The sequence below is a fragment of the Colossoma macropomum genome, unplaced genomic scaffold, assembly GCF_904425465.1.
Source record: "Colossoma macropomum unplaced genomic scaffold, Colossoma_macropomum, whole genome shotgun sequence".
Classification (NCBI taxonomy): domain Eukaryota; kingdom Metazoa; phylum Chordata; class Actinopteri; order Characiformes; family Serrasalmidae; genus Colossoma; species Colossoma macropomum.
The window spans coordinates 11,379,784-11,399,488 of record NW_023494802.1 but is presented as its reverse complement, the minus strand read 5'-3'; the positions used below and the strand labels follow the sequence as shown (position 1 = coordinate 11,399,488).

The following is a 19,705-nucleotide window of genomic DNA, read 5'->3' as shown; positions in this document are numbered from 1 at the left end:
TGAATACCACTGGTCCTGACACAGATCCTAACAGCGTGTTGTGTGTGTCCTCAGAACTGTTGCGTGTGCGTCAGGAGGCCATGAGTGCTGTGAGGAACCAAGCAGCCATGGAGGCCCACCTGCCGTCTGCGGGCAGCTCATCCAGCCAACGACGGAAACAAGGCCTGCCCCAGCACAGGGACGCTCACTTCACTGAGAGGTACAAACACTTTCACACCTGCACACATATTTAGGGTCTGAGTTTGGCCAATAAAATCAGTAAGAATATGAATGTCTAAGAAAGCCACATTCAGTATGTGATATAGTTTCAAACAACAACCTGTCAGGAGCTTGCTCTGTGAGTAGGGGTGTTAGTCTGACCACAACATGAAAATGTAAAAGTCACAGCATCAACACAGCAACAACACATGTTCGAGCTAAGGTTACTAGGCTAACGATGCATTCTTCTCATTAGTTTGTTGTTACTGCAACAACAGGGGCTTACAAGAATTTTTGCCCATATAAAATTGTCTTTTATCATAATATTTAGTTCCTTAAAACTGCTATCAGTACTGATCACAGTGTTTTCATATTAGTCAGGCTCTAGACATGAATATGCGAATATAGCACCAAATTTGAACTCAAGTGCTTAACCTAGCAGTCTTACCACTGACAACATCAGTTTTTACCACAGATTCACACATATTCTACACTAATGGTTACAGATGGTTACGGATACGCTGTCTGACGCCTAAGACGTTGTTTTGGCCCGAGAAAGTGTTTTTTTCAGTCATATTTTGGTGGGGAGGAATGTATAGGGTGTTGTAAGGCAAAACAGTCCCCAAAGAAAACCAGTATCAACACTACATATACGAATCTAATCCACATGAAGGTTCATTGATAATTTTAGATAGTAAATAAAGTGGGTACATTTGCTATATCACAACCACTGGTTCCAGTCCTCACCACTGTAAAGAAGTTTCTTTACTCAGATAAATTTCTCTGCAATGAACCATTCTTGATGACTTTTTTTTACGTCTCGTTGATTTAATTAAGCAGAAATTGTGAAAGACTGGTAGAATTCCTGTTCAAAGTAGAGTTTAGAAGTTAATATTGCGTATGCAGTGCGTAAGTGTTATACATGGACAAGCGCTTTTTGTTCTAATGCCGAAGCTAGGGTCAGTAGGCTGAGTTGTGTGAGCGTTGTTCTCTATTTCTCAGAGCCGTTTCATGATCTGGCTAACACCAGAGGGAATCAAACCACACATATGGATGTGCTTTCACAACTCCAGATTGTGGGATAGAGTAGATGTGAACAGTGTGTGTGTACGTGTGTGTGTGTGTGAGGGGGGGTAAAATGCCCCTCCGCGGAGGGAAAACCTCCCAGGCACACTTTAAGACCACGGAAACGGGGGAAAAAAAGCCCTACGCTTTAAAATAACATGAATATTTCACATTAATAATGAACCCAACATCCGGCTCTAATGAATACTGCATGGCCGTTTTGAGTGGGTGACCACGTGCTGAAGAAGAGAAAAAAAGGGAAGAAATCTGAATTATGCACTGAAGGAAAGGGAAGGAGGGGAAAAAGGGGAGAGAGAGAGAGAGAGAGGGAGAGAGAAAGAGAGAGGAGTGGATGTGTTGGGGCTGAGGCAGCTGAAACGAAAAATAAAGGAAAAAATCTCCTTAATGGGATCTGATTGCCAGTGGGCTTTACTCCTTTGCATCCCCTGTTCGATTTGATCTTGTCAGGAGGTATTTATGGGGCTCTGGGCTTAGCTGGTCGTCCAGGCGCCGCACGCTGCCCCCCCTCCCAATCCCCCCCTCTCAGCGAGGCCCCGGCGCTCCTGGCGCTCCCCTCCGCCTCCAAACAAAGCCCAGGCAGCGGGAGTGGGCGGGTAATTGCTTGTCGATTATTTATGTGGCGCGGGAAGCCGGAGGATCGATAATGGGCTGGCGAGGCGAGGCGAGGCGAGGCGGGAGGGAAAGAGGGAGGGAGGGAGGAAGCGGGATGGGTGGAGGGGGGTGTGCAGCGTGGGCGTTTGCGTTCTGTTCGGCGCCTGGCCCTGTGCTGAGCCCTGTCGGCAGCTCAGCGTGCAGCTCGGGCCGGCCGGCCACCCTTAGCTCTGCTTACCCGCCATAATTAGCCACACAGGACCACTGATGTTAACTAGGCCTGCATGCTTCCTTGGTCGGGGGCAAAAGAATGGGAGGAGGGGGGTAATGTTCTGTGTGTTTTTTTTCTTTTCGTTTTTTTTTCTTTCTTTCTTTCTTTCTCTCTCTTGCTCTCTGTTCCTTTAAAGCGTTCAGCAAAAAAATCTAATTTACACAATTTCTCTCAGGCCAAACTTGGTCGATTAGCCGAGGCGTGTTTGGTGTATGAAGTTTGCTTCTTTAGTTTTGCTGTAGAGCTGTAAGGCTAATATACCATAAATGAACACTGTGCAAACTGCACGTCTGAATCATCATATACTTGCCTTAGACCATGATGAGTTGTTAAGTAATCTCAAAAGCTGGCTTAAGTGATTTCTGACCCTGTATAACATACCATTTCCTAAACGTGCATAGCTAAAAGAGGTAGCGCATAGTTTAATGTCTCAGTTTTGTTGATACTTTTGTCTATACGTAACACTATGTTATACAGTTTCAGAAATCTCTTAAGCAAGTTTGTTGATCTACCTAAGTACCAACAACATTCAGGCCTCAAATTAGGCCCTGTCCCTGTTTTTAGCAGTGCAATATATGTTTGTGCCTTTTTAAAGGTAACGATATGTTATTGTCAAAAACAATCTAAGAAAGTTTATTGGAGATCACTTAACGACTTGACACAGTTTGAGTGATGTGAACTGGTAGTTATAAGCTTCATATAAGCTACATTAGCCTCATAGCTCCATTGCAAAACTAAAGATGCCAACTTCAGACACCAAATTTATCTTGGCTGATTGGCTGAATTTGGGGTAATTGGTGTAAATTTCTCTGAACTGTCACTTTAACCTCTTAAATGCTAAGGCTCCATTGGTCCAGACTTCTTCACTCTTCAACTCCACAGTAGTTTTTCTGTAGTTACTTCATAACAGCGGATAATAGGCCGTAAGATTAATGACTGAATAGTAAACCTAATGTTTAATTGGTTAACCCTGGCTTTAGCTATAATCTAGGCCAGCGTGAATGATATGAGTCTATGGCCTCCTTTAGGCTGCCTCCAATCAGGGCCTTTCCTGGAGGGCAGAGTGGGCAACATGGTTTTGCCATTGACTGCGAGTGACATTGTAAAAAGGACAGGGCCCGCCCGCCCGCCCCGGCCCCCCATAAAGCATCGACTGGGAGCCAGCCAGGCTGAAAGGGTGAGCCGAAAGCCCGTTCCTCGAGCTCACCTTTCCATCGACTCTACATAATTGATTATCTGACGCCCATTAGTGGCTATTGTTAAAAACAAATCATTACCGCGATCAATAGCTCTACAGCCCTGGCCAACCATTTGTCTGATCGCATTTAGAGAATCTGCAAGGCAAATCCTAATGTGTTTGGCATGTGGGGCAGCAAAAGGAACAGACAGTGGTCTGGGGGTGGGGGTGTGTGTGGGGGGGGTGATACGTGTTTGGGGGGGCAGGCAGAACGAGCAAGCGAGTGAGAGCCTCATGCATTTTAATGAGCTTCCTGTGCAAATGTGTTCCTGCGGAGGCAAGGCGAGGCGAGGCAGGCGCGGCGCGGAGAGCGGCTAATCCCCCGCGCTCCCCTCATTAAGGGCCGTCCTGTCAGCTCCGCTCCACTCCTCTCTCATCTCGCTCCGGCCTGGCCAGTTTGGCGCACACACACGCACTCACACGCACTCACACTCACACACACACACACACACACACACACACACACATGCACACACGCTTCCCTCTCTGCTGCTGCTCTCAGGCAGGGAGCGACGGCGCCGCCACTCTGACAGGTCGTCACACATGAGGGAACAGCCTGAGGTTTAGAGAGCGAGCGAGAGAGAGAGAGAGAGAGAGAGAGAGAGAGAGCGAGAGAGAGTCTCTGTGAAGTAGAATGAAATAACAAGGAAACTGGACAGTGCAGGGATATGCTGCTCTAAAACGTGCCCTACTAAAACATCCTGGCTCGCTTTTTTTAGGACAGTACAGAACTGCTAAGCATAGTTCATTAACCCCTTCAACTCCAGGCTAATTGTTCAGTTATTAACCCATTTAAATGTTTCCCTGCTATGCTATTACATACATTTATACTGCTTGGACAACCACATGACAATGAATGCGTTTTTTAGAAATGGTTTTAGAAAAGCTACTGGATGATTTTTTGTTCTTGGTGACAACTGTGACCAGAGTTGCATCAGTGCAATCGATTAGACCCAATTACGTAAGAAAAAAAACAAACAAGCAAAAAAAATAACAGAAGCAGCAGACTGATGTTACATGTAGCTTCTATTGGGCCTTTTTTCTTTAGCATGTCCAAAACTTTAGACAACGTCAAGCTATATGAAGTTACATAGTTAGTTAGAGCCACTGTGTTATCCCACCGGTCATGATTGTAACTGTCCACATATTTACAGTACTTTGCAAAAGTCAGATACCACCATTCGTTTATTTAATTTTCAGTCAAAGCAGCCATTAAGTAAGTTATTAAGTGTCGGGAGACTTGCTTTCAGTTTTTCAAAGAATTTTGCACATCTCCAAAGTTCAGTCTTAGAAGTTGGTTGCATTTCCTGCTTCTCACAATCCGAGTAATCGCAAATTACAAATTTAGACGGTATTGTAGTGCAAATTTTCTTTCCATTTCTCAGTAAAGGCTTCTTGACAGCTACACATCCTTTCAGTCCTGTAGTGCTGAGTCATCTTCTCACAGTGGAAGGATGGACAGAAACACCTGTGGATTTTGTCAGATCTGAACAAGAGTGGAGCTTCATTTTCTCCTCTCTTTTAATTTTGGAATGTTTTTATTGGTCCATTCATCATTAAATGTTCACACATTGCAAAGGGCAGGTGGCGTTTTCAAACGGCGAACATTTACAGGGTTTTAAAATGACGTGTTTTTACAAGAGTGAGAAAGGGAAGTCTGATGAGTTTTGAAGTTTAAGGGGTTAATATTTTGACTGTGGCGAGAGAAACGTACTAAACGAGGAACTAAATGGGGAAATCTACGTGCACTCTCAGTGAACACTGAACATTCTGGGAAACTGTGAGCGCACTAACAGAGCTGCAGCCGGTGTGTATGTGTGTGTGAGGAGGTGCGAGGGAGTAAAGTCTCAGCAACAAAAACACCTCTCCTCCCAGCCCCACCCTCTCTTAGCACCCCTTCCACACCCCCCACCCTCTCCCCCCCTGCTTTAGGAACTAGAGTAAAGCGGTTAAAGCTGTGCCTCCTCCTTTTCCCAAATTGCTTCCTATAAAAGGAGAAGCACGTCTGCCGGGCACGTCTCCTCATGATTACAGCTAATTACGATCGAGCGGACGCCTCGCGGCCCCAGTCATGCAGCTTTAATTGACCGTTATTCATCTGCGGGGCCGCGCGGGGCGGGTGCAGAGCTTGGCAGGCCCCGGCCAGCGCCGCCCGGGCTAATTGTGCGGCCTGAGGGATTAGACCAGGTGATTACACACTTCACAGTGTAATTACATAAGCGCGGCTGGGCCGGCCGCCCGGCTCCGCGCCCCAAGGTCACGCGCTGCCTTCCCCGAGATTAATTGGAGCTGCCACCGAAGCGCAAGGCACCGGCGGAAAAGCGGTTATACGATTAGCATTAACATTTCAACAGTGGCCCCGATCGATCAATGATTTTTTTCCCCCTCTCTCCCTCTCTCTCTCTCTCTTCCCTCCCCCACTGTTTGCGTCCCCCTCTCCCTGCTTCTTTCTCTCCTTCTTTTCCTCTTCCCTGTTTATCTTCTCTAGGTTTTTTCTTTTTTTTCATTTTCTTTTTGTTTTCAGGGATAATGACATGCAAGGGCTATTTAGTTTAGGCATGATGGGAGCGCGTGTCGAGCAAAACAAAAGCCGGGCGCCTTTTTTTTCCTTTCCCTTTCTTCATTTCGTGGTGTTTTTTCTCCCCTCCTTGTGTTTGGATGTTGCTGTGTTTGTTTTCAGCCATGCTGCTCCGCTTCTCTCCCCCCCGGAGCAAGGGCTGCTCACAACAAAGCAACAACAATTCTCTCGCCTATGTGTGTAGATTTCATACAGCATATACGTGTACGAGGGTCTGTATGTGTGCAGACTTCATATTGCACATAGTGCGTATACCTTTATGTACACGCTGTACCTTTATGTATGCGCTATACCTTTCATATGTACTCGTACTGGGGCTGCACAGTATTTCATTCCTTATTCATTACAGTAGTGCTGGCTGATGCCAGAGAAGCATGCAATATACAAATGAACCTCTCACCAACTTCTGACCAATCACAGGTGTTCTTTGGGTGTGGGGATAAAGTATTCCCCATTACCAATGTTGGATGTAACCTGGAACCAAGTAATACGTTACAGTGATGTGATTACTTTTTCCTGTAATGAAGTAGTGTAGCGCAATAATGTTTAATTTCTTGTAAATACAGTTTTAATGGCATGTTTTGTTGATTTTCTAAGTGAAAATAAGTGAACACAAACTTTTTGAAAATGGTTCTATATAACATCAAGGGTTCTGACATTGTAACAGTAGCAGAACACTTTTTGGTGCTGTATAGAACCATTTTCAAAAAGGGTCTATACAGAACCTTATACAACACATTCTACATCAATCTGAAGAACAATTGTACCATGCAAAGAACCATTTAAGCATAAAATGATTTTATATTGTACTCATTGTTCTAAATAGAACCATTCAATTTACTAAAAAACCCTTGAAGAACTGTCTTTTTAAAGAGTGCCTTATTAAACTACTTAATTCCCCTTTAAATGTCCTCTTGCTAGTGATAGTGAGTAGGGGTGGGGAATATGAGCGCCGCACAATTTGAGTTCATTTCGATTCAGGCTCCCAAGATACACATCACTGTTGAAGAAAACCTTGTATCTCCAAAATGGTAACTTTACAGGAGAAGGAAAAAACATACTTTACTTTTAATGTAAGTCAACCGAACCAGACTTTTTTCCCCAAGTAATTTTGGTCTGTTTCTTTTGGTCCATTCTTCATGAAATTTGCATTTTTGCAATGTAAAAATTCAATTGTTATGTTTTGTGGATCAACGCAGAATCTTTTGAAAGATAATCATAATGTAATAAGAATAAATTACTGTCTCACCCCTAATAATTAGAGCCATTTGAGAGTGCTTAGCACAAAACCTGTAATATAACAATGTATTTTTTCCCAGTGTGCATGTATGATACATATATGAGGCTCATTGTGAATGTAAACAATAGCTGCAGTGTTGGCTGTAAAGGATGGGCTGTATATTTTTTTAATGGGCAGTAAATGCTTAAAAAAAAAGAAAAGCGCACTGCAGGATCCCCCAGACTGACTTCAGCCACTCTTTGGCAGCCGTCACCCCACCGTTTGTCCCCTCAACCTTACACGTGGCCTGGAGAGTACATCTTCATATTTTCTTGCCCAGTAAAAATCTATCTCTGTCTTTCTCTCTCTCTACTCGCACTCCCTTCTCCCTCCCTCTCTCCCCACTTCCACCGTCGCCGCTCGATAAAGGTGTATGCAGTATTGAATAAGAGCAGCCCCGTATTCTCTGGCCGCACAAAAGGAGAAAAACATAATTGAGGGCCTTTTGGAAAATGGAGGGGGGCTGCTTTGCCTTTTATTGGCTGAATGAGGCAGAGAGAGGCAGCGAGAGGAGGCTGTGTGTGAGTGTGTGTGTGTGCGTCTGTGTGTGAGTGTGTGTGTGTGTGTGTGTGTGTGTGTGTGTGTGTGAGAGGGTAGAAGAGGAAGGTCTGTGTTAATTAGGAGGTGCTTCAGCCTGTAGCCCAGGCAAGGCATAGGGGCCGCCCCAGCTGTCAGACTATGACATGCTCTTATTGTGTATTCAGCCCTCATTACCAGAGTGGCAGGGCCGCCGAGCGAGCGGGCGAGGGAGGGAGGGAGGGTGGGATAGAGCGGGCGAGCGAGAGAGAAAGGGAGGAAGGAGGGAGGGGAAGGCCCAGGGTACAAACAGTGCCGCTGGCCGCAGCGTGACAGGACTGATGAGGGGCTATTGCTGCTCGCATGCACTGGAGGGAGCGATAAAAATAGCCGACGAGGAAGTACACAGCAGAATTAGCATAATACTGAAGCACTGTACAGAAACACACCAGGCCGCATGCTGGAGAAATGGGTGATTTTTTTAAAGTATGATGCACTCAGAGCCTTTAAAGAGGTAATGTCAAAGATTTTGAACAATGTCTCCTGAGTGTGGTAATCTCAGGACCGCTCAGCTCTCTGCTTCCGTTGAGCTTTAAAGTGATAGTTCAGTGAAAAATCAAATTTACACAATTTTACCATCACACCAAATGTAGGTAACCCATTCCTGCCGTTTTATCCACTCTTTTCCATTAACAAAGTGATACGCTTCTCAGCTGGGGGTCTGCAGGAGAGGGAAAAAATCTCAGAAGCTATATGTCTACTTAGTACGTAAAAAAATGTACTTTTTGTCAGTTTATTAAATCTGCTGCAGCCAAATCTAAAAAAAGTGGTTTAAAAAGGGAAGGCATTATTAAGCGCCATCGGAATGAAATATGTGCCAATCGACCACAATTCACAACCATGCTGTGCTTGCTTAGCTGTAGTTATCTGTAGCGTCATAGAACAGGGCCCTGTCTCTTGTATAGGCAGGTGAGTGAGAGCTTCAGAGAAAACTAGCAGATGAGCAAGGATCTAATATAGGGGTGCAATTACACTTACTATCCTAGTAGAACTGCTGATATGAAGAACACGATCTGACACAGCTAAAATTCAACTTTTTTTTGAACAAGAAAACACAAACAGGAATACAAGTCACACATCAGTCACTATTTATTATAACTCTGATTAAAGAAATCAGTATTAAGTGTTTGCCACTCTCAATTCTGTTCTGCGCCTGCAGAACACAGTTCATCCAACAATAAAAAAAGGCTTGTGCATATTTCATATAGTGATAGAAAACCCAGTAGCACAGAGAGCTCTGGTTTAACATGATGTAATTGATAAAATGATTTCACTCCTGCCGAAGGGGAATGTGCACATGGTGTAACTCCTCTAGCGGCAGGGTTCATGTAGTTAATTAGCCCAGATGTGTTTGACTGACTGAGCAAAAATGGACAAAAATATGGATAGAATTCTGCCTTAAAGATGGCTGTCGCTAATATTTTTAGCTATGCAAGGTACGTTTGTCTGTTTTTATAGATAACAGTGTGTGATACAGCATCAGAAACTAGATTAACAGGTCTGTATGAGATTACTTTAACTTGATGCAGTCTGAGGCAGTTTGTGCAGTTTGATAAATGCTAATGTTTGTCATAAGCTTCCATTACTTGTTAGCTACATTAGCCTTGTAGCTCTAGTGCAAAACTAAAGACACCAAACATGTGTATCTGTTCTAGTTAACTGGATGTGTTTTTATGTTCACACAGAGAGATGTCCCACCCTCCTCCATTGCTGTCACCTCAGAACGCCCCTCATATCACGCTGGGCCCTCACTTGCGGCCGCCCTTCCTGGGCATGCCCTCCGCACTCTGCCAAACGCCAGGTAAGACTCGCAGTCATCCTGCCTTAGTGACCAGTCGCTCAACAGCACTCAGCTAAGAGTTCATGTATGATTCAGAGGGAGGCTAAAGCCATACTATGCACATAATGTTTCCACCATGCATGTGTCAGCATATGACTCACTGGAATGTTGGTTTGCATAAATTATGAAGAATATTGCACATTATATTTGGAGTGGGTCATTCTACCATCAACCTCTAGTGTTCTCGTATAGACTGTTTCAAGGTTGTATGTTGCTTTCATTAAAACCTTGTGAGAATATATGATGTGGGGCATTGCTTTATTGTTAGTTTGATTGTGTTTGCAACTTTTCATGCTAGGCTTAGAAAACTACAATAAAAACACTGGAATATGTATTATGTATTCTGAAAATATCTGCAAATGTCATTTTTTTATTTTTTGCCATACTGCCCACATCTAAAGGTATGAAATGATCTCTGAGTGACCCATGGGGTGAATGCGATGTTCTTTCTGCTTATTCACTATAGCATACGGTTTCCTGCAGCCTGCTCAGGCCGAGATGTTTGCGCGTCAGCAGGAGATGCTTCGCAAACAGAACCTCGCCAGGTATTGCATTATTAGTGGACTGTGTGCATCATTCAGCACTATAAACCACACAATATCAACAAATGCGCTTTATTGCTCACCCTGTTGTGGCATTTGTTGCAGTTTCCCCAGTTTAGTAACACTGAGATTGAGCTAAAGGAGATTAGCAAATGTAGATATCTCAGGGTTTTTTACCCCATTTGGAAACAGCAGTTTTGCATTTTGCGAACATTCCATGATGAATGAAACAGAAATGGTCCAAAAATGCTTGTAATGAAATCGTATTAAAATAATCAAATGTTAAAACATTTTTTCTATATAAAGTTACCTTTTTGGGGATAGAAGTGCTTCTTAAAAATGCTTTTTATATGAACCAGGATTATCTTGTTACACTGATGTTAAAAGCACTATTTTTCTTCTCTCGTAAAGTTAACATGTCAGAGATATGAGGTTTCCTGATATTCGTTCTGCAGGTTGGAGATGTCCGCTGAGCTGCTAAGGCAGAAGGAACTGGAGAACCTACACCGGCAGCGCCTGCTGGCTGACCCGCTGGGCCTGCACCCCGGCCTGCCAGCTGAGCACCCGGCCCTGCGCAGCCTGCAGGACATCCCCGAAGGCCACCCGCTACGGGACGAGATCAACCGCCGCAACGCCATGCTGGTCCTGCGCCACAACAACACACCGCTGCTGTCGCTCAACCACCAGGGGGCAGCAGCCAGCACCTCCTACAAAGAGTCCAGCAGCTGCAAGAGCTCGAGGAAAGGGGGTCCACTGCAGGGGGATCAAGGGGGTGGCCCGTCTGAGGCCAAGGAGGTGCTGGGAGAGGTGAGGGCGCGGGATGGGGAGGCAGAGGGACAGGATGATGACATGAAAGACTCGGAGAGCGACACAGAGGCTGGAGAGGAGCGGCCGGAGGGGACGGCTAAAGTTGACGGGCACAGCCTCAACTCTGAGACATGTCAGGGCAAGGATAGTGGCAAGCATGGAGAGGGGCTGAAGGAACTCGGGGAGGGGTCAGGCAGGCTCAGCGCTCCCTGTAGCTCTGCTGGGCCAGATTCACCCAGCCACCATCTCTTCGCACCAGGACTGAGCAAGAGCGAAGCCAAGTATGTTCCACCAGGGGCGCTGCCTCCTTTACCCGCACTGCCAGGCCAGGCCCTGCCCTTCGGCTTCCCCTACACCAGCCCGTACTTCCACACTGGTGAGTTTACATCATTTTATGAAAGAAAGTAATTATTATCATTAATAGTAATAATGATAATTAGTAGTAGCAATAATAATAATAATAACAAAAATACTACTACTACTACTAATAATAATGGTTTATTTATAAAGAACCTTCCTCAGACCAAAGGTCACTGTACAAGACTGGCTGCAACTATAGATCATTTCTGTAATCCATTATTCTATCAACTGTTAATACATTATGTAATTAAGATTTTGTCTTGCTTTGTCGCCCCCTGTGCTTCCTGTAGGGTACTGCAGTTTATCAAATTGGCCATGAATATCATATGAACATTATAGAACACTTTAAAGGGTCCATATCCTACTTTTTTCTGTTTTATTATTTTTTCTCCACTTTTGACATTTTAATGGTTTCATATACTAAAAATAATTTTATTAAATTAATGTATTTTTACATCACCATTTTCCAACCTCTTTTTATCCATATAATTAAACAGGCTGTTTTTATTACTGTGCGTTTGAGACTGACCCCTTATAACTTCTATATGAATGGGTGTAAACTACTGTAGGCTGAATAAGTGGATGTGTGTACATTTATAGGTTTTCGTGACATCACAGAAACATGAATTTAAAATGCAGCTTGATTTTCATGTATAGACTGTATGGACTGAACAAAATATGTTAAAACTTTTGAAAACTGTTCTTAAATTAAAAAAAGTGAGAAAAATTTGTTTTTTCATGATGTGGGCCCTTTAAGTAAATGACACACACATTGTCAGTGACTGAGGGACATGTCTTTGAAGAGTTGCTTAGATTTGAAAGAAGAAAGGTGAATTTAGTTCAGAACCTCGCACAGTTCCGCAATATTGCATACATAAATGTCTAATTTCATCTAATGGGAAATGTAGTCTAGACATTTTAAGCTCAAATTTAGAGGCAAGTTATGAAGTTCTAGTCCAAAGTAACTAAGATAAGAAATCAGAGATCACAAATTTTCTCCTGGGCAGACCGCCCCGGCCTCTCTGCTCTGATTATGTAGCCCAGCAACTCTCCCCTCAACAACACACACACCCAGTGTGGCTGGCGTCTGTGAGATCACGCGCCTGCTCCCCTGTTTTTTTTTAATGGTCTGTGAAGGGATCCAGAACCCAAACAAGATCCATCCTCACTGAGAGACAGAGAGAAAGAGAGAGACAGGGTTCTGACACACCGAGCCGAATGTCGGATGTCACACTGTTTATCATAATTATGAAAATGCGCCAATCACGCATTTAAATTCACTTCTTAATCTACAAACATTCACTTTCAAGTAGCCTTTTTTGCTGGAGGTATGAGATTTTATTTTAGTGCTGAGCTAGCAGTGTTTTACTGTCACTTTCACTCTCTGGTTTTAGCTTAAACACCGTCATTTGAAGCTTGTCAGACAATTTATTAGTATATTCTTTACTTCATTTGTAACAGTCTACTGTCTCTCCTGCTGTAGAGACATGTTCCCTTTCGTGCAGGTGCATTAAGTGCATGCATGTGGGCTGTCGGCTGTAGAGTTTGCTCTGTGTTTGAGTGTAAAATTTCACTCGAGATGATAAGCTGATGGAAGGAGATCATCTGTCTGCCTTAGTTGGCACTAATTCTGCCTCGGCGGCTTGGTATGGCTGGGCCTATAGAGAGAGACAGATATAGCCGTATACAAAAGTTTGGGCACCCCTGGTCAATTGACGTTTTGTTGATTTTAAGTAAAAATAGGTTAACACATCCTCTACAGAGAACACACGTGCACATTTTAATGCACAGTTACTGTTTGTTGAATTTAACCTATTGAAAAATATGTAGTATGTATGTATAAGTATAAAATGTGGCCTGTGAAAAAGTTATGGCATATTAAATAAATAGAAATAGTGCATCAAAATAATGATTGCATACATAGATGCTTTAAAAAAATAATGTTTATGACCTAGGATGTGTTAACTTATTTTCATCTAGTAAATCAACAAAACATACAATGTGACCAGGAGTACCCAACCTTTGCATACAACTGTAGATACAGAGAGGGAAACAGAGAGAGAGAGAGGTAGAGAGAGAGAGAGAGAGAGAGAGAGAGAGAGAGAGAGAGAGAGTACGTTTGGATATACACATTTTAGCCTGAAGCAAACACACCCACACCCACACTTTAGGGTATCCTGTGTGAACGAATCACTCAGTTTATTTATTTATTTTTACAGTGGCAGCTGCTATTTACATAGTGTGATCAATTTCACCCTAAATGAAAAAAACTGTTAAAAGTTTTCCTTAAACAATAACTGATGTTAAGAATGTTTTCTTACGGCATGAAGTACTAAATAAAATAAAAAAAGAACTTTTTTTTGTTTTAAGTTTTTATTTTATATGTCAATTGAAAACACCAGCTTCCCTTTACATTGAGTGAATAAATCTTGATGAATGGATCAATAGAAATACTCTAAAACTTACATTAAATGATCTCATATTAAAATGAATAATGTTAAAGTTACCATTTCAGGCATATAAGATTTTCTTATGGCATTGACACTATACTAATAATTTATGGTGATATGAAAATCTTGTAACTTAGTTTTTTTGTTTTTTTACTCTATTTAAAAACACCAGCTCCTCCCATCAAGTTACCAGATACAATATTTTCCTATGACATTGATGATATACCAAATAACTAATTCTTCCATAATGCAATCGGCTAAAGGTTAAGAGCTGCTCCTGGAGATGGTATTTCTCCTCCGTTCCCCCAGCGCTGTCACAGCCATCTGAAATACATTACCTGCATGTTGAGCCAGCAGTGCAGGGACCTCCCATAGGAAGAGGCCCTGTTTCTGACCCTTACTGAACCCTGCAATAGACGGGGTCATTAATAGAGCCATGTGTGGGTGAGGGGAGGGGCTGCTACGCGGGGCTTCTCTCTCTCTAATGATTTATGCTTCCTTTCGGCTCGGCGGGCTGCCAGGCGCCATGGGAGGTCTGTTTGTGGACGGCGAGGAGGCGGCGGCTGCGGCGGCGGTAGCAGCGGAGGACATTAGCAAGTGGAGTGTGGAGGAGGTGTGCAGCTTCATCAGCAGCCTGGCAGGCTGTGGAGAGTACACCCAGGTGAGGACAAGAGCAGGAGCAGAGCGCCACACACCTCCTCTCCCCAGGCCCCCTTCAACAGGGGCCATGCGAGAGATGGAGAGCATTTAGGGAGTGGTGGGGGGGGAGACCCGGGCTGCAAATTCAATTTGTAGTAGCTATCACAGTGGTTATAGTGACTAGTAAGCTATTTAGCGGTGACTAGCGCGCTTTGAAGTCTGCTGTTCCAGCGCTGGCCATAGGCCGCTCCGCACTGCTCTTATCTTTGTCTCGCTCACAGCTCTGTCCGTCGCACATATGACACATCACCAACATCCCAAAGGCCTGCCCCGTCGCATGCTTAATCAGATAGTACGGCAAAAAATCACATTTGGACAATTTTCCCTTTACCTCAAATGTAGTCAGTCAGCCAAGAGACATTGGTGTCTAAAGTTTGCACTGCAAAAAATGATATATTTGTAAGTAAAGGCACCTTAAATCTAGTAAATGTATGTAATATTTATCATTATGAGATTGTTTAAGAGTGTTACTTTATTGGCAGATAATTTTGGTTGGTTCAAGACATTACTCTGCTAGACAAACCAGCATGAATCAGCATTGCTTTTCACCAGTAAAACCAGCATATGCTGTGTTTTGACGCTGATATGCTTGTCAACCAGCATGACCATGCTAGGGTGACCAGCTAAACCAGCATCAGACCAGCATAAACAAGCTTGTACCAAATGCATGCTGGTCTGTGCTGGTTTTTACAGCAAGGTATGGAGACAGAATTCCTCATATAGGATCATTTCATTAGATTAAATGACTAAAAACAAATAAAAATGTCTAGAAATAGGTTGAATACTCTTACAACAATCTCAAAATGAGACACATTAGATATAGCTCCTAGATTTAAGATGATTCTACTTGCCAAGATATATTTTTGCAGTATATTTTATACTTAAACTGGAGCTAAGTAGCTATTGTAGCTAACAAGTAATGGCAGCTCATGCCTTAGCAATCAGCATGAGCAAACTGAATGCCAAAATCATTTCACATTTGCCTCAAACCGTGTTGATTTGTTAAGTAATCTCAAATAGACTTGCTTCTTTTGTTTTTGAAACTGACACTGTTCTCTATGGACAAAAGTACAGATAAAAAAATCAAGCTTGATAGCTGCTATTTCTGTTTTTAGCTACATGGCGTACTTTTATCCATTTTTACTGATACCATTGTGTCATACAGTGTCAGAAACCACATAAGAAAGTCTATTTATTTTCGTTTAACAACTCAGTGTGGTTTGAGGCAAGTGTGTGATGATTTAGGCCTGCACTAAGCTACTTATTTCTTGTTAGCTACATTAGCTTCATTACTACAATACAAAGAAACAGACCTGTCTTGGCTTATTGACTACAGGAAATATTGTGTTAATGTGATTTTTACCGATCTGTCACTTTAACACACCTTCCATCCTCAATTCCACCACATCTCCATGTGCATTCTCACATGCATGCTGAATGAGGACTCGACAGTTGGGAATTTTTGTCTGTGGGGTGAATGTGGAACGCTTGACTGAGGTGACGTCTCTTGTCTAAGGTGTTTCGAGAGCAGGCTATTGATGGCGAGACTCTGCCGCTCCTGACCGAGGAGCACCTTCTCAACAACATGGGGCTGAAACTGGGCCCAGCTCTCAAGATCCGCTCTCAGGTACTGAAGCCCCTCAGTTTCCGAGGTTTGAGTCATTTGAGATTTTATTGTCAGCTTGTCCTAAGTGGGGGAAAAGAACCAGGGATGTCCTGATCTGATCTGAATGGTCAGATCAAGGCATATATTAATGAATGAGTATGAGTATTCCCATCATTTCCTGAGGGTGTTTTACCGCCATTGCAATCTGTTATAGAAGTGACCAAATTGGTCATAATTCAGCTTATAGCAGTGAGGCTTCCTTTAACAGTGTAAATGTCTGCAGCGTAGAACTATTTTAAAGAGGAAACTGAAAGTAGTCCAACAGCCACTTATAATATCTGCAGTGGCGGTGCTTTGACTGTGGTTAAGCTAGTTATCTTTCATTAAAGCATGTAAAATTTTAGTGTGTGGCTATTAGCCGACACACTTGGCAAGTGGTAAGAGTAACGACAAAGTAGCCTACGCTATGCAGTAAAGACAAAAAACAAAAACAGCTCAAAGCTGCAAAACAGTGGTCTACTCTGCACGGTAGAGCAATGTGAACTATGAAAGCATTACAATCAAGACACAATTGTCATACAAATGTACTAAAAAAGTACCCAGAAAATTAGTTTATATTGTGACACAATGCACATGCAAAAAATGAAGTGATTTTGATGTACCATTTTAAGGTAATTAGCAGCCTAGCATATTTTGCCTATTTTCTTATTATCTTTAAAGGGGCATTCTGGACATCAAGTATTTGTATTCTGGACAAAAAAATGTTATCTGTTATGCTACATGTTCTGTATTATTCTGTAAAGCAGCAAAGCATCCCTCAGCATCACTGGCTTGACATAATTTATAATTTTGTATGCTTTTAGCATTTTTGTCCATCAATGTTCTTTGACTACAATACCCAGCATGCATTACTCAAATACATAACACAACTATTGGGAATCCCCCTCGAATGCACTGATGTAGGGGCAAATAAATATAGATGTGAAATTTGGCTCCTAGCAGTAACATTCAATATCTGGCTTCCTTGTGCATATAAAACAGCCCACCCTTATATAACTGCCCCAAAGCCCTTGTAGGTTTTTTAAAAGTTCCTCCTACCTTCAAAATGCATCATCAGAAGGGGGTTTTCTTAGTCTTTGAACTGTTAAATATCACTCTCAGGACTGTTCTTTCACTGCGGTATGAGGCAAATAGGCATGTTTACAATTGATTAATTGGTAGTTCATTGTTTCATTTTGGCTGGAGTGCCCCTTTAATGTGTTTGAGGTACATTAATCAGGGCAAAAACCTTCCTAAAAAGAATCCCTTCCATGAAAGGAATCAGAGCCTTTCTAATCCAGTATATTACACTACATTCTCTTGAGTTTCCTGTTTTGCATGTGCTGTAACACTGGCATGTGGCTGCTTTCCTCAGGTGGCTCGGCGCATTGGCAGAATATTCTACATGACCAGCTTCCCGCTGGCCCTCCCGCTGCCGCCATCTGCTCTGCGCCCCCCGGACAGGGACCCCCTGCCCACGGAGACCCGGCCGCCCTCCTCCGGCAGCACCTCTTCCCCCTTCAGCGCGCCTCCGGCCTGCCGCGCCTCTCCCAAGCAGGAGAACGGAAATCCCCCCTCAGCGGGGTCTTACGACTCCACTAAAGCTCTCTCATAGAGATGTCCATTAACAAAAAGAACGCTGACTGCTTCCCCGTATGGTCTGGGGCAGCGCTACAGGAAGGAGACGGAGAAGGAGATGGTGGATCGGATGGGGAGGGGAGGGGAGGGGGTCTCTTTGAACTATTTTTTTCTTCCTCTCACCCCCCCCAACAAATACTCAAAACAAGCAAACTTGAGGACATTTATTCTGGGGCACTTATCATTTTATGGCAAAACGTGGAGAGAACTGTACAGATAAACGCTGATGAAACAATGCAAGCCTAAACAGCTCCACCCAGTGCAGTGGCTGCGAATAAGCCGAATCCAAAGATGAGCAAACGGGCCGTGGGGATGAGACAGGAAAGCGACAGCGTCTGTGCGAGGGAGAGCGCGAGCAGACGGCAACGTTTGGACCTCTCTGCCAGAGAGAGGGAGACGGCCACAAACACAGCATTCTTTTGTGGCAGGGGGAGACAGACAGTGCAGGGATGAACTCTCCATGGTACCCGACCCTTTCAGAACGGAGAACTCCAAAAAAAAAAGACCATTAATTTTCCTGTTTTCTCTGCTCTCTTCCTCCAGCTTCCAGCCATTTCCAATCCTCTGGAGCTGGTTTCGGTTCGGAGAAACTGAATCTCCTGGAGAGGAGTAAATACAACCGCAGAAAGGAACTCATTTGCTCTCTTCATCAGTGCAACTATGCATTCCACAGTCCAATACCAAAGATGAACGGACGTGTGGAATTTTAGCTGATACCTAGCATTGGTTCTTGTACTGTTTCCCTCAGCTTACCTGTGATGAATAGGCAAGGTACAGAGGAGCGGAAGAGAGGTGGCCTCAGCCGGAGAGACAGATGCAGAGCACTTAACACTCTCACAACCAAAAGCCATCATCCAAAGCAACAGCCAGAAGATACAAAAAAATAAAATAATAATAATAATAAACTTTGGGGTTTCCTGGTCCCTTTTGCTCTGTGGGGGTTCAGTGGTCGAGGGGTATCTGATCTCTAAACGGAGAAAAGTCGCTCAGAGGTCACATTTATTACTTCGGGAGAACGTTACGCTGAATTGTACAAAACAACATGCTTTAGAGGAGAATATAGTGAAGGTTACATAAGTGGTACTTTTTGTTAAGTGTTGTTGCACGCATTTTTTATTACTGAACAAAATGTGACTGGCTGACTTGGTGGCACTTTTGTTCAAAGATTTTTTTTTTGTTTGCTATGTATTCCAGTTGAAATATTAAGAGTCCCCATTTCGAATGCTACTTAAGCATATAAATACGAGGGATAAAAAAATATTTATAGGAATTTTTGTTGTAGCTGGATTGACAAAATACAATGTATAAATAAATCGTCCTCTAAATGGCGCCCAAAGAATAATACCTTTTTTCTTTGTCTTTGTTGCAGGGAAATTAAAGGCACAAAGCTCTTTATGCAAATGTTTGACATTGTTTTTCTTTTCTTTTCTTTTCTTTCTTTTCTTTTTTTTTTTTTAACGTAAGCATTGAATTAAAAACCGGTCTCTAGATTTTCCGTCAATGTTTTGTCTTTATCCTATTTTTCTATTCACCACTGGGTGAAATAAATCCTATGGAAAACTTCCAGATGCTTTTCCCTCTGTTCCTCCTGAGTAATGTGTTTATTTCCAGCCTCCTCCTCCACCTCCTCCTCTGCAGTCGGGTTAGGGAGTGGCGGCCCGGCCGGCCTGGCGGTAAATCCCCCGGTCAGGGAGAAAACGAGCGGTGGTGGGGGTTGGGTCGGGTCAACAACAGCTGTCAGAGCATGTGGGTCAGTCCTAGGCCGAGGGCTCTGGGACCCCACTGTCCCACCTAGTTCCTCTGATCTTCAGGGACATCCAGCGACTAGCCAATGACTGCTAGCACCAGGTGCCATGCTTGATGTCTGGGCTTAGACTTAGGCTTAGCTGGGTAAAGTTGACTGTCACT

The 19,705-nt window shown here is 43.4% G+C and overlaps 1 protein-coding gene across 9 annotated transcripts in view; it reads left to right on the top strand.

Annotated features, from left to right (window-relative positions):
- The window catches only part of samd11 (sterile alpha motif domain containing 11), an 88,600-nt gene extending 69,239 nt beyond the window's left edge, over positions 1–19,361 (top strand). For 8 of the 9 annotated variants that reach the window (XM_036591838.1, XM_036591842.1, XM_036591834.1 and 5 more), the window contains 7 exons: positions 55–199; positions 9,502–9,617; positions 10,123–10,201; positions 10,654–11,381; positions 14,337–14,476; positions 16,031–16,141; positions 17,535–19,361. In XM_036591838.1, coding sequence (XP_036447731.1) covers positions 55–199; positions 9,502–9,617; positions 10,123–10,201; positions 10,654–11,381; positions 14,337–14,476; positions 16,031–16,141; positions 17,535–17,774 — 1,559 coding nt within the window. In that variant the 3' untranslated portion in view covers positions 17,775–19,361. The remainder of the gene's footprint in view (positions 1–54; positions 200–9,501; positions 9,618–10,122; positions 10,202–10,653; positions 11,382–14,336; positions 14,477–16,030; positions 16,142–17,534) is intronic. The other variant, XM_036591839.1, reaches the window with a different exon arrangement.
- Positions 19,362–19,705: the final 344 nt, after the last annotated feature.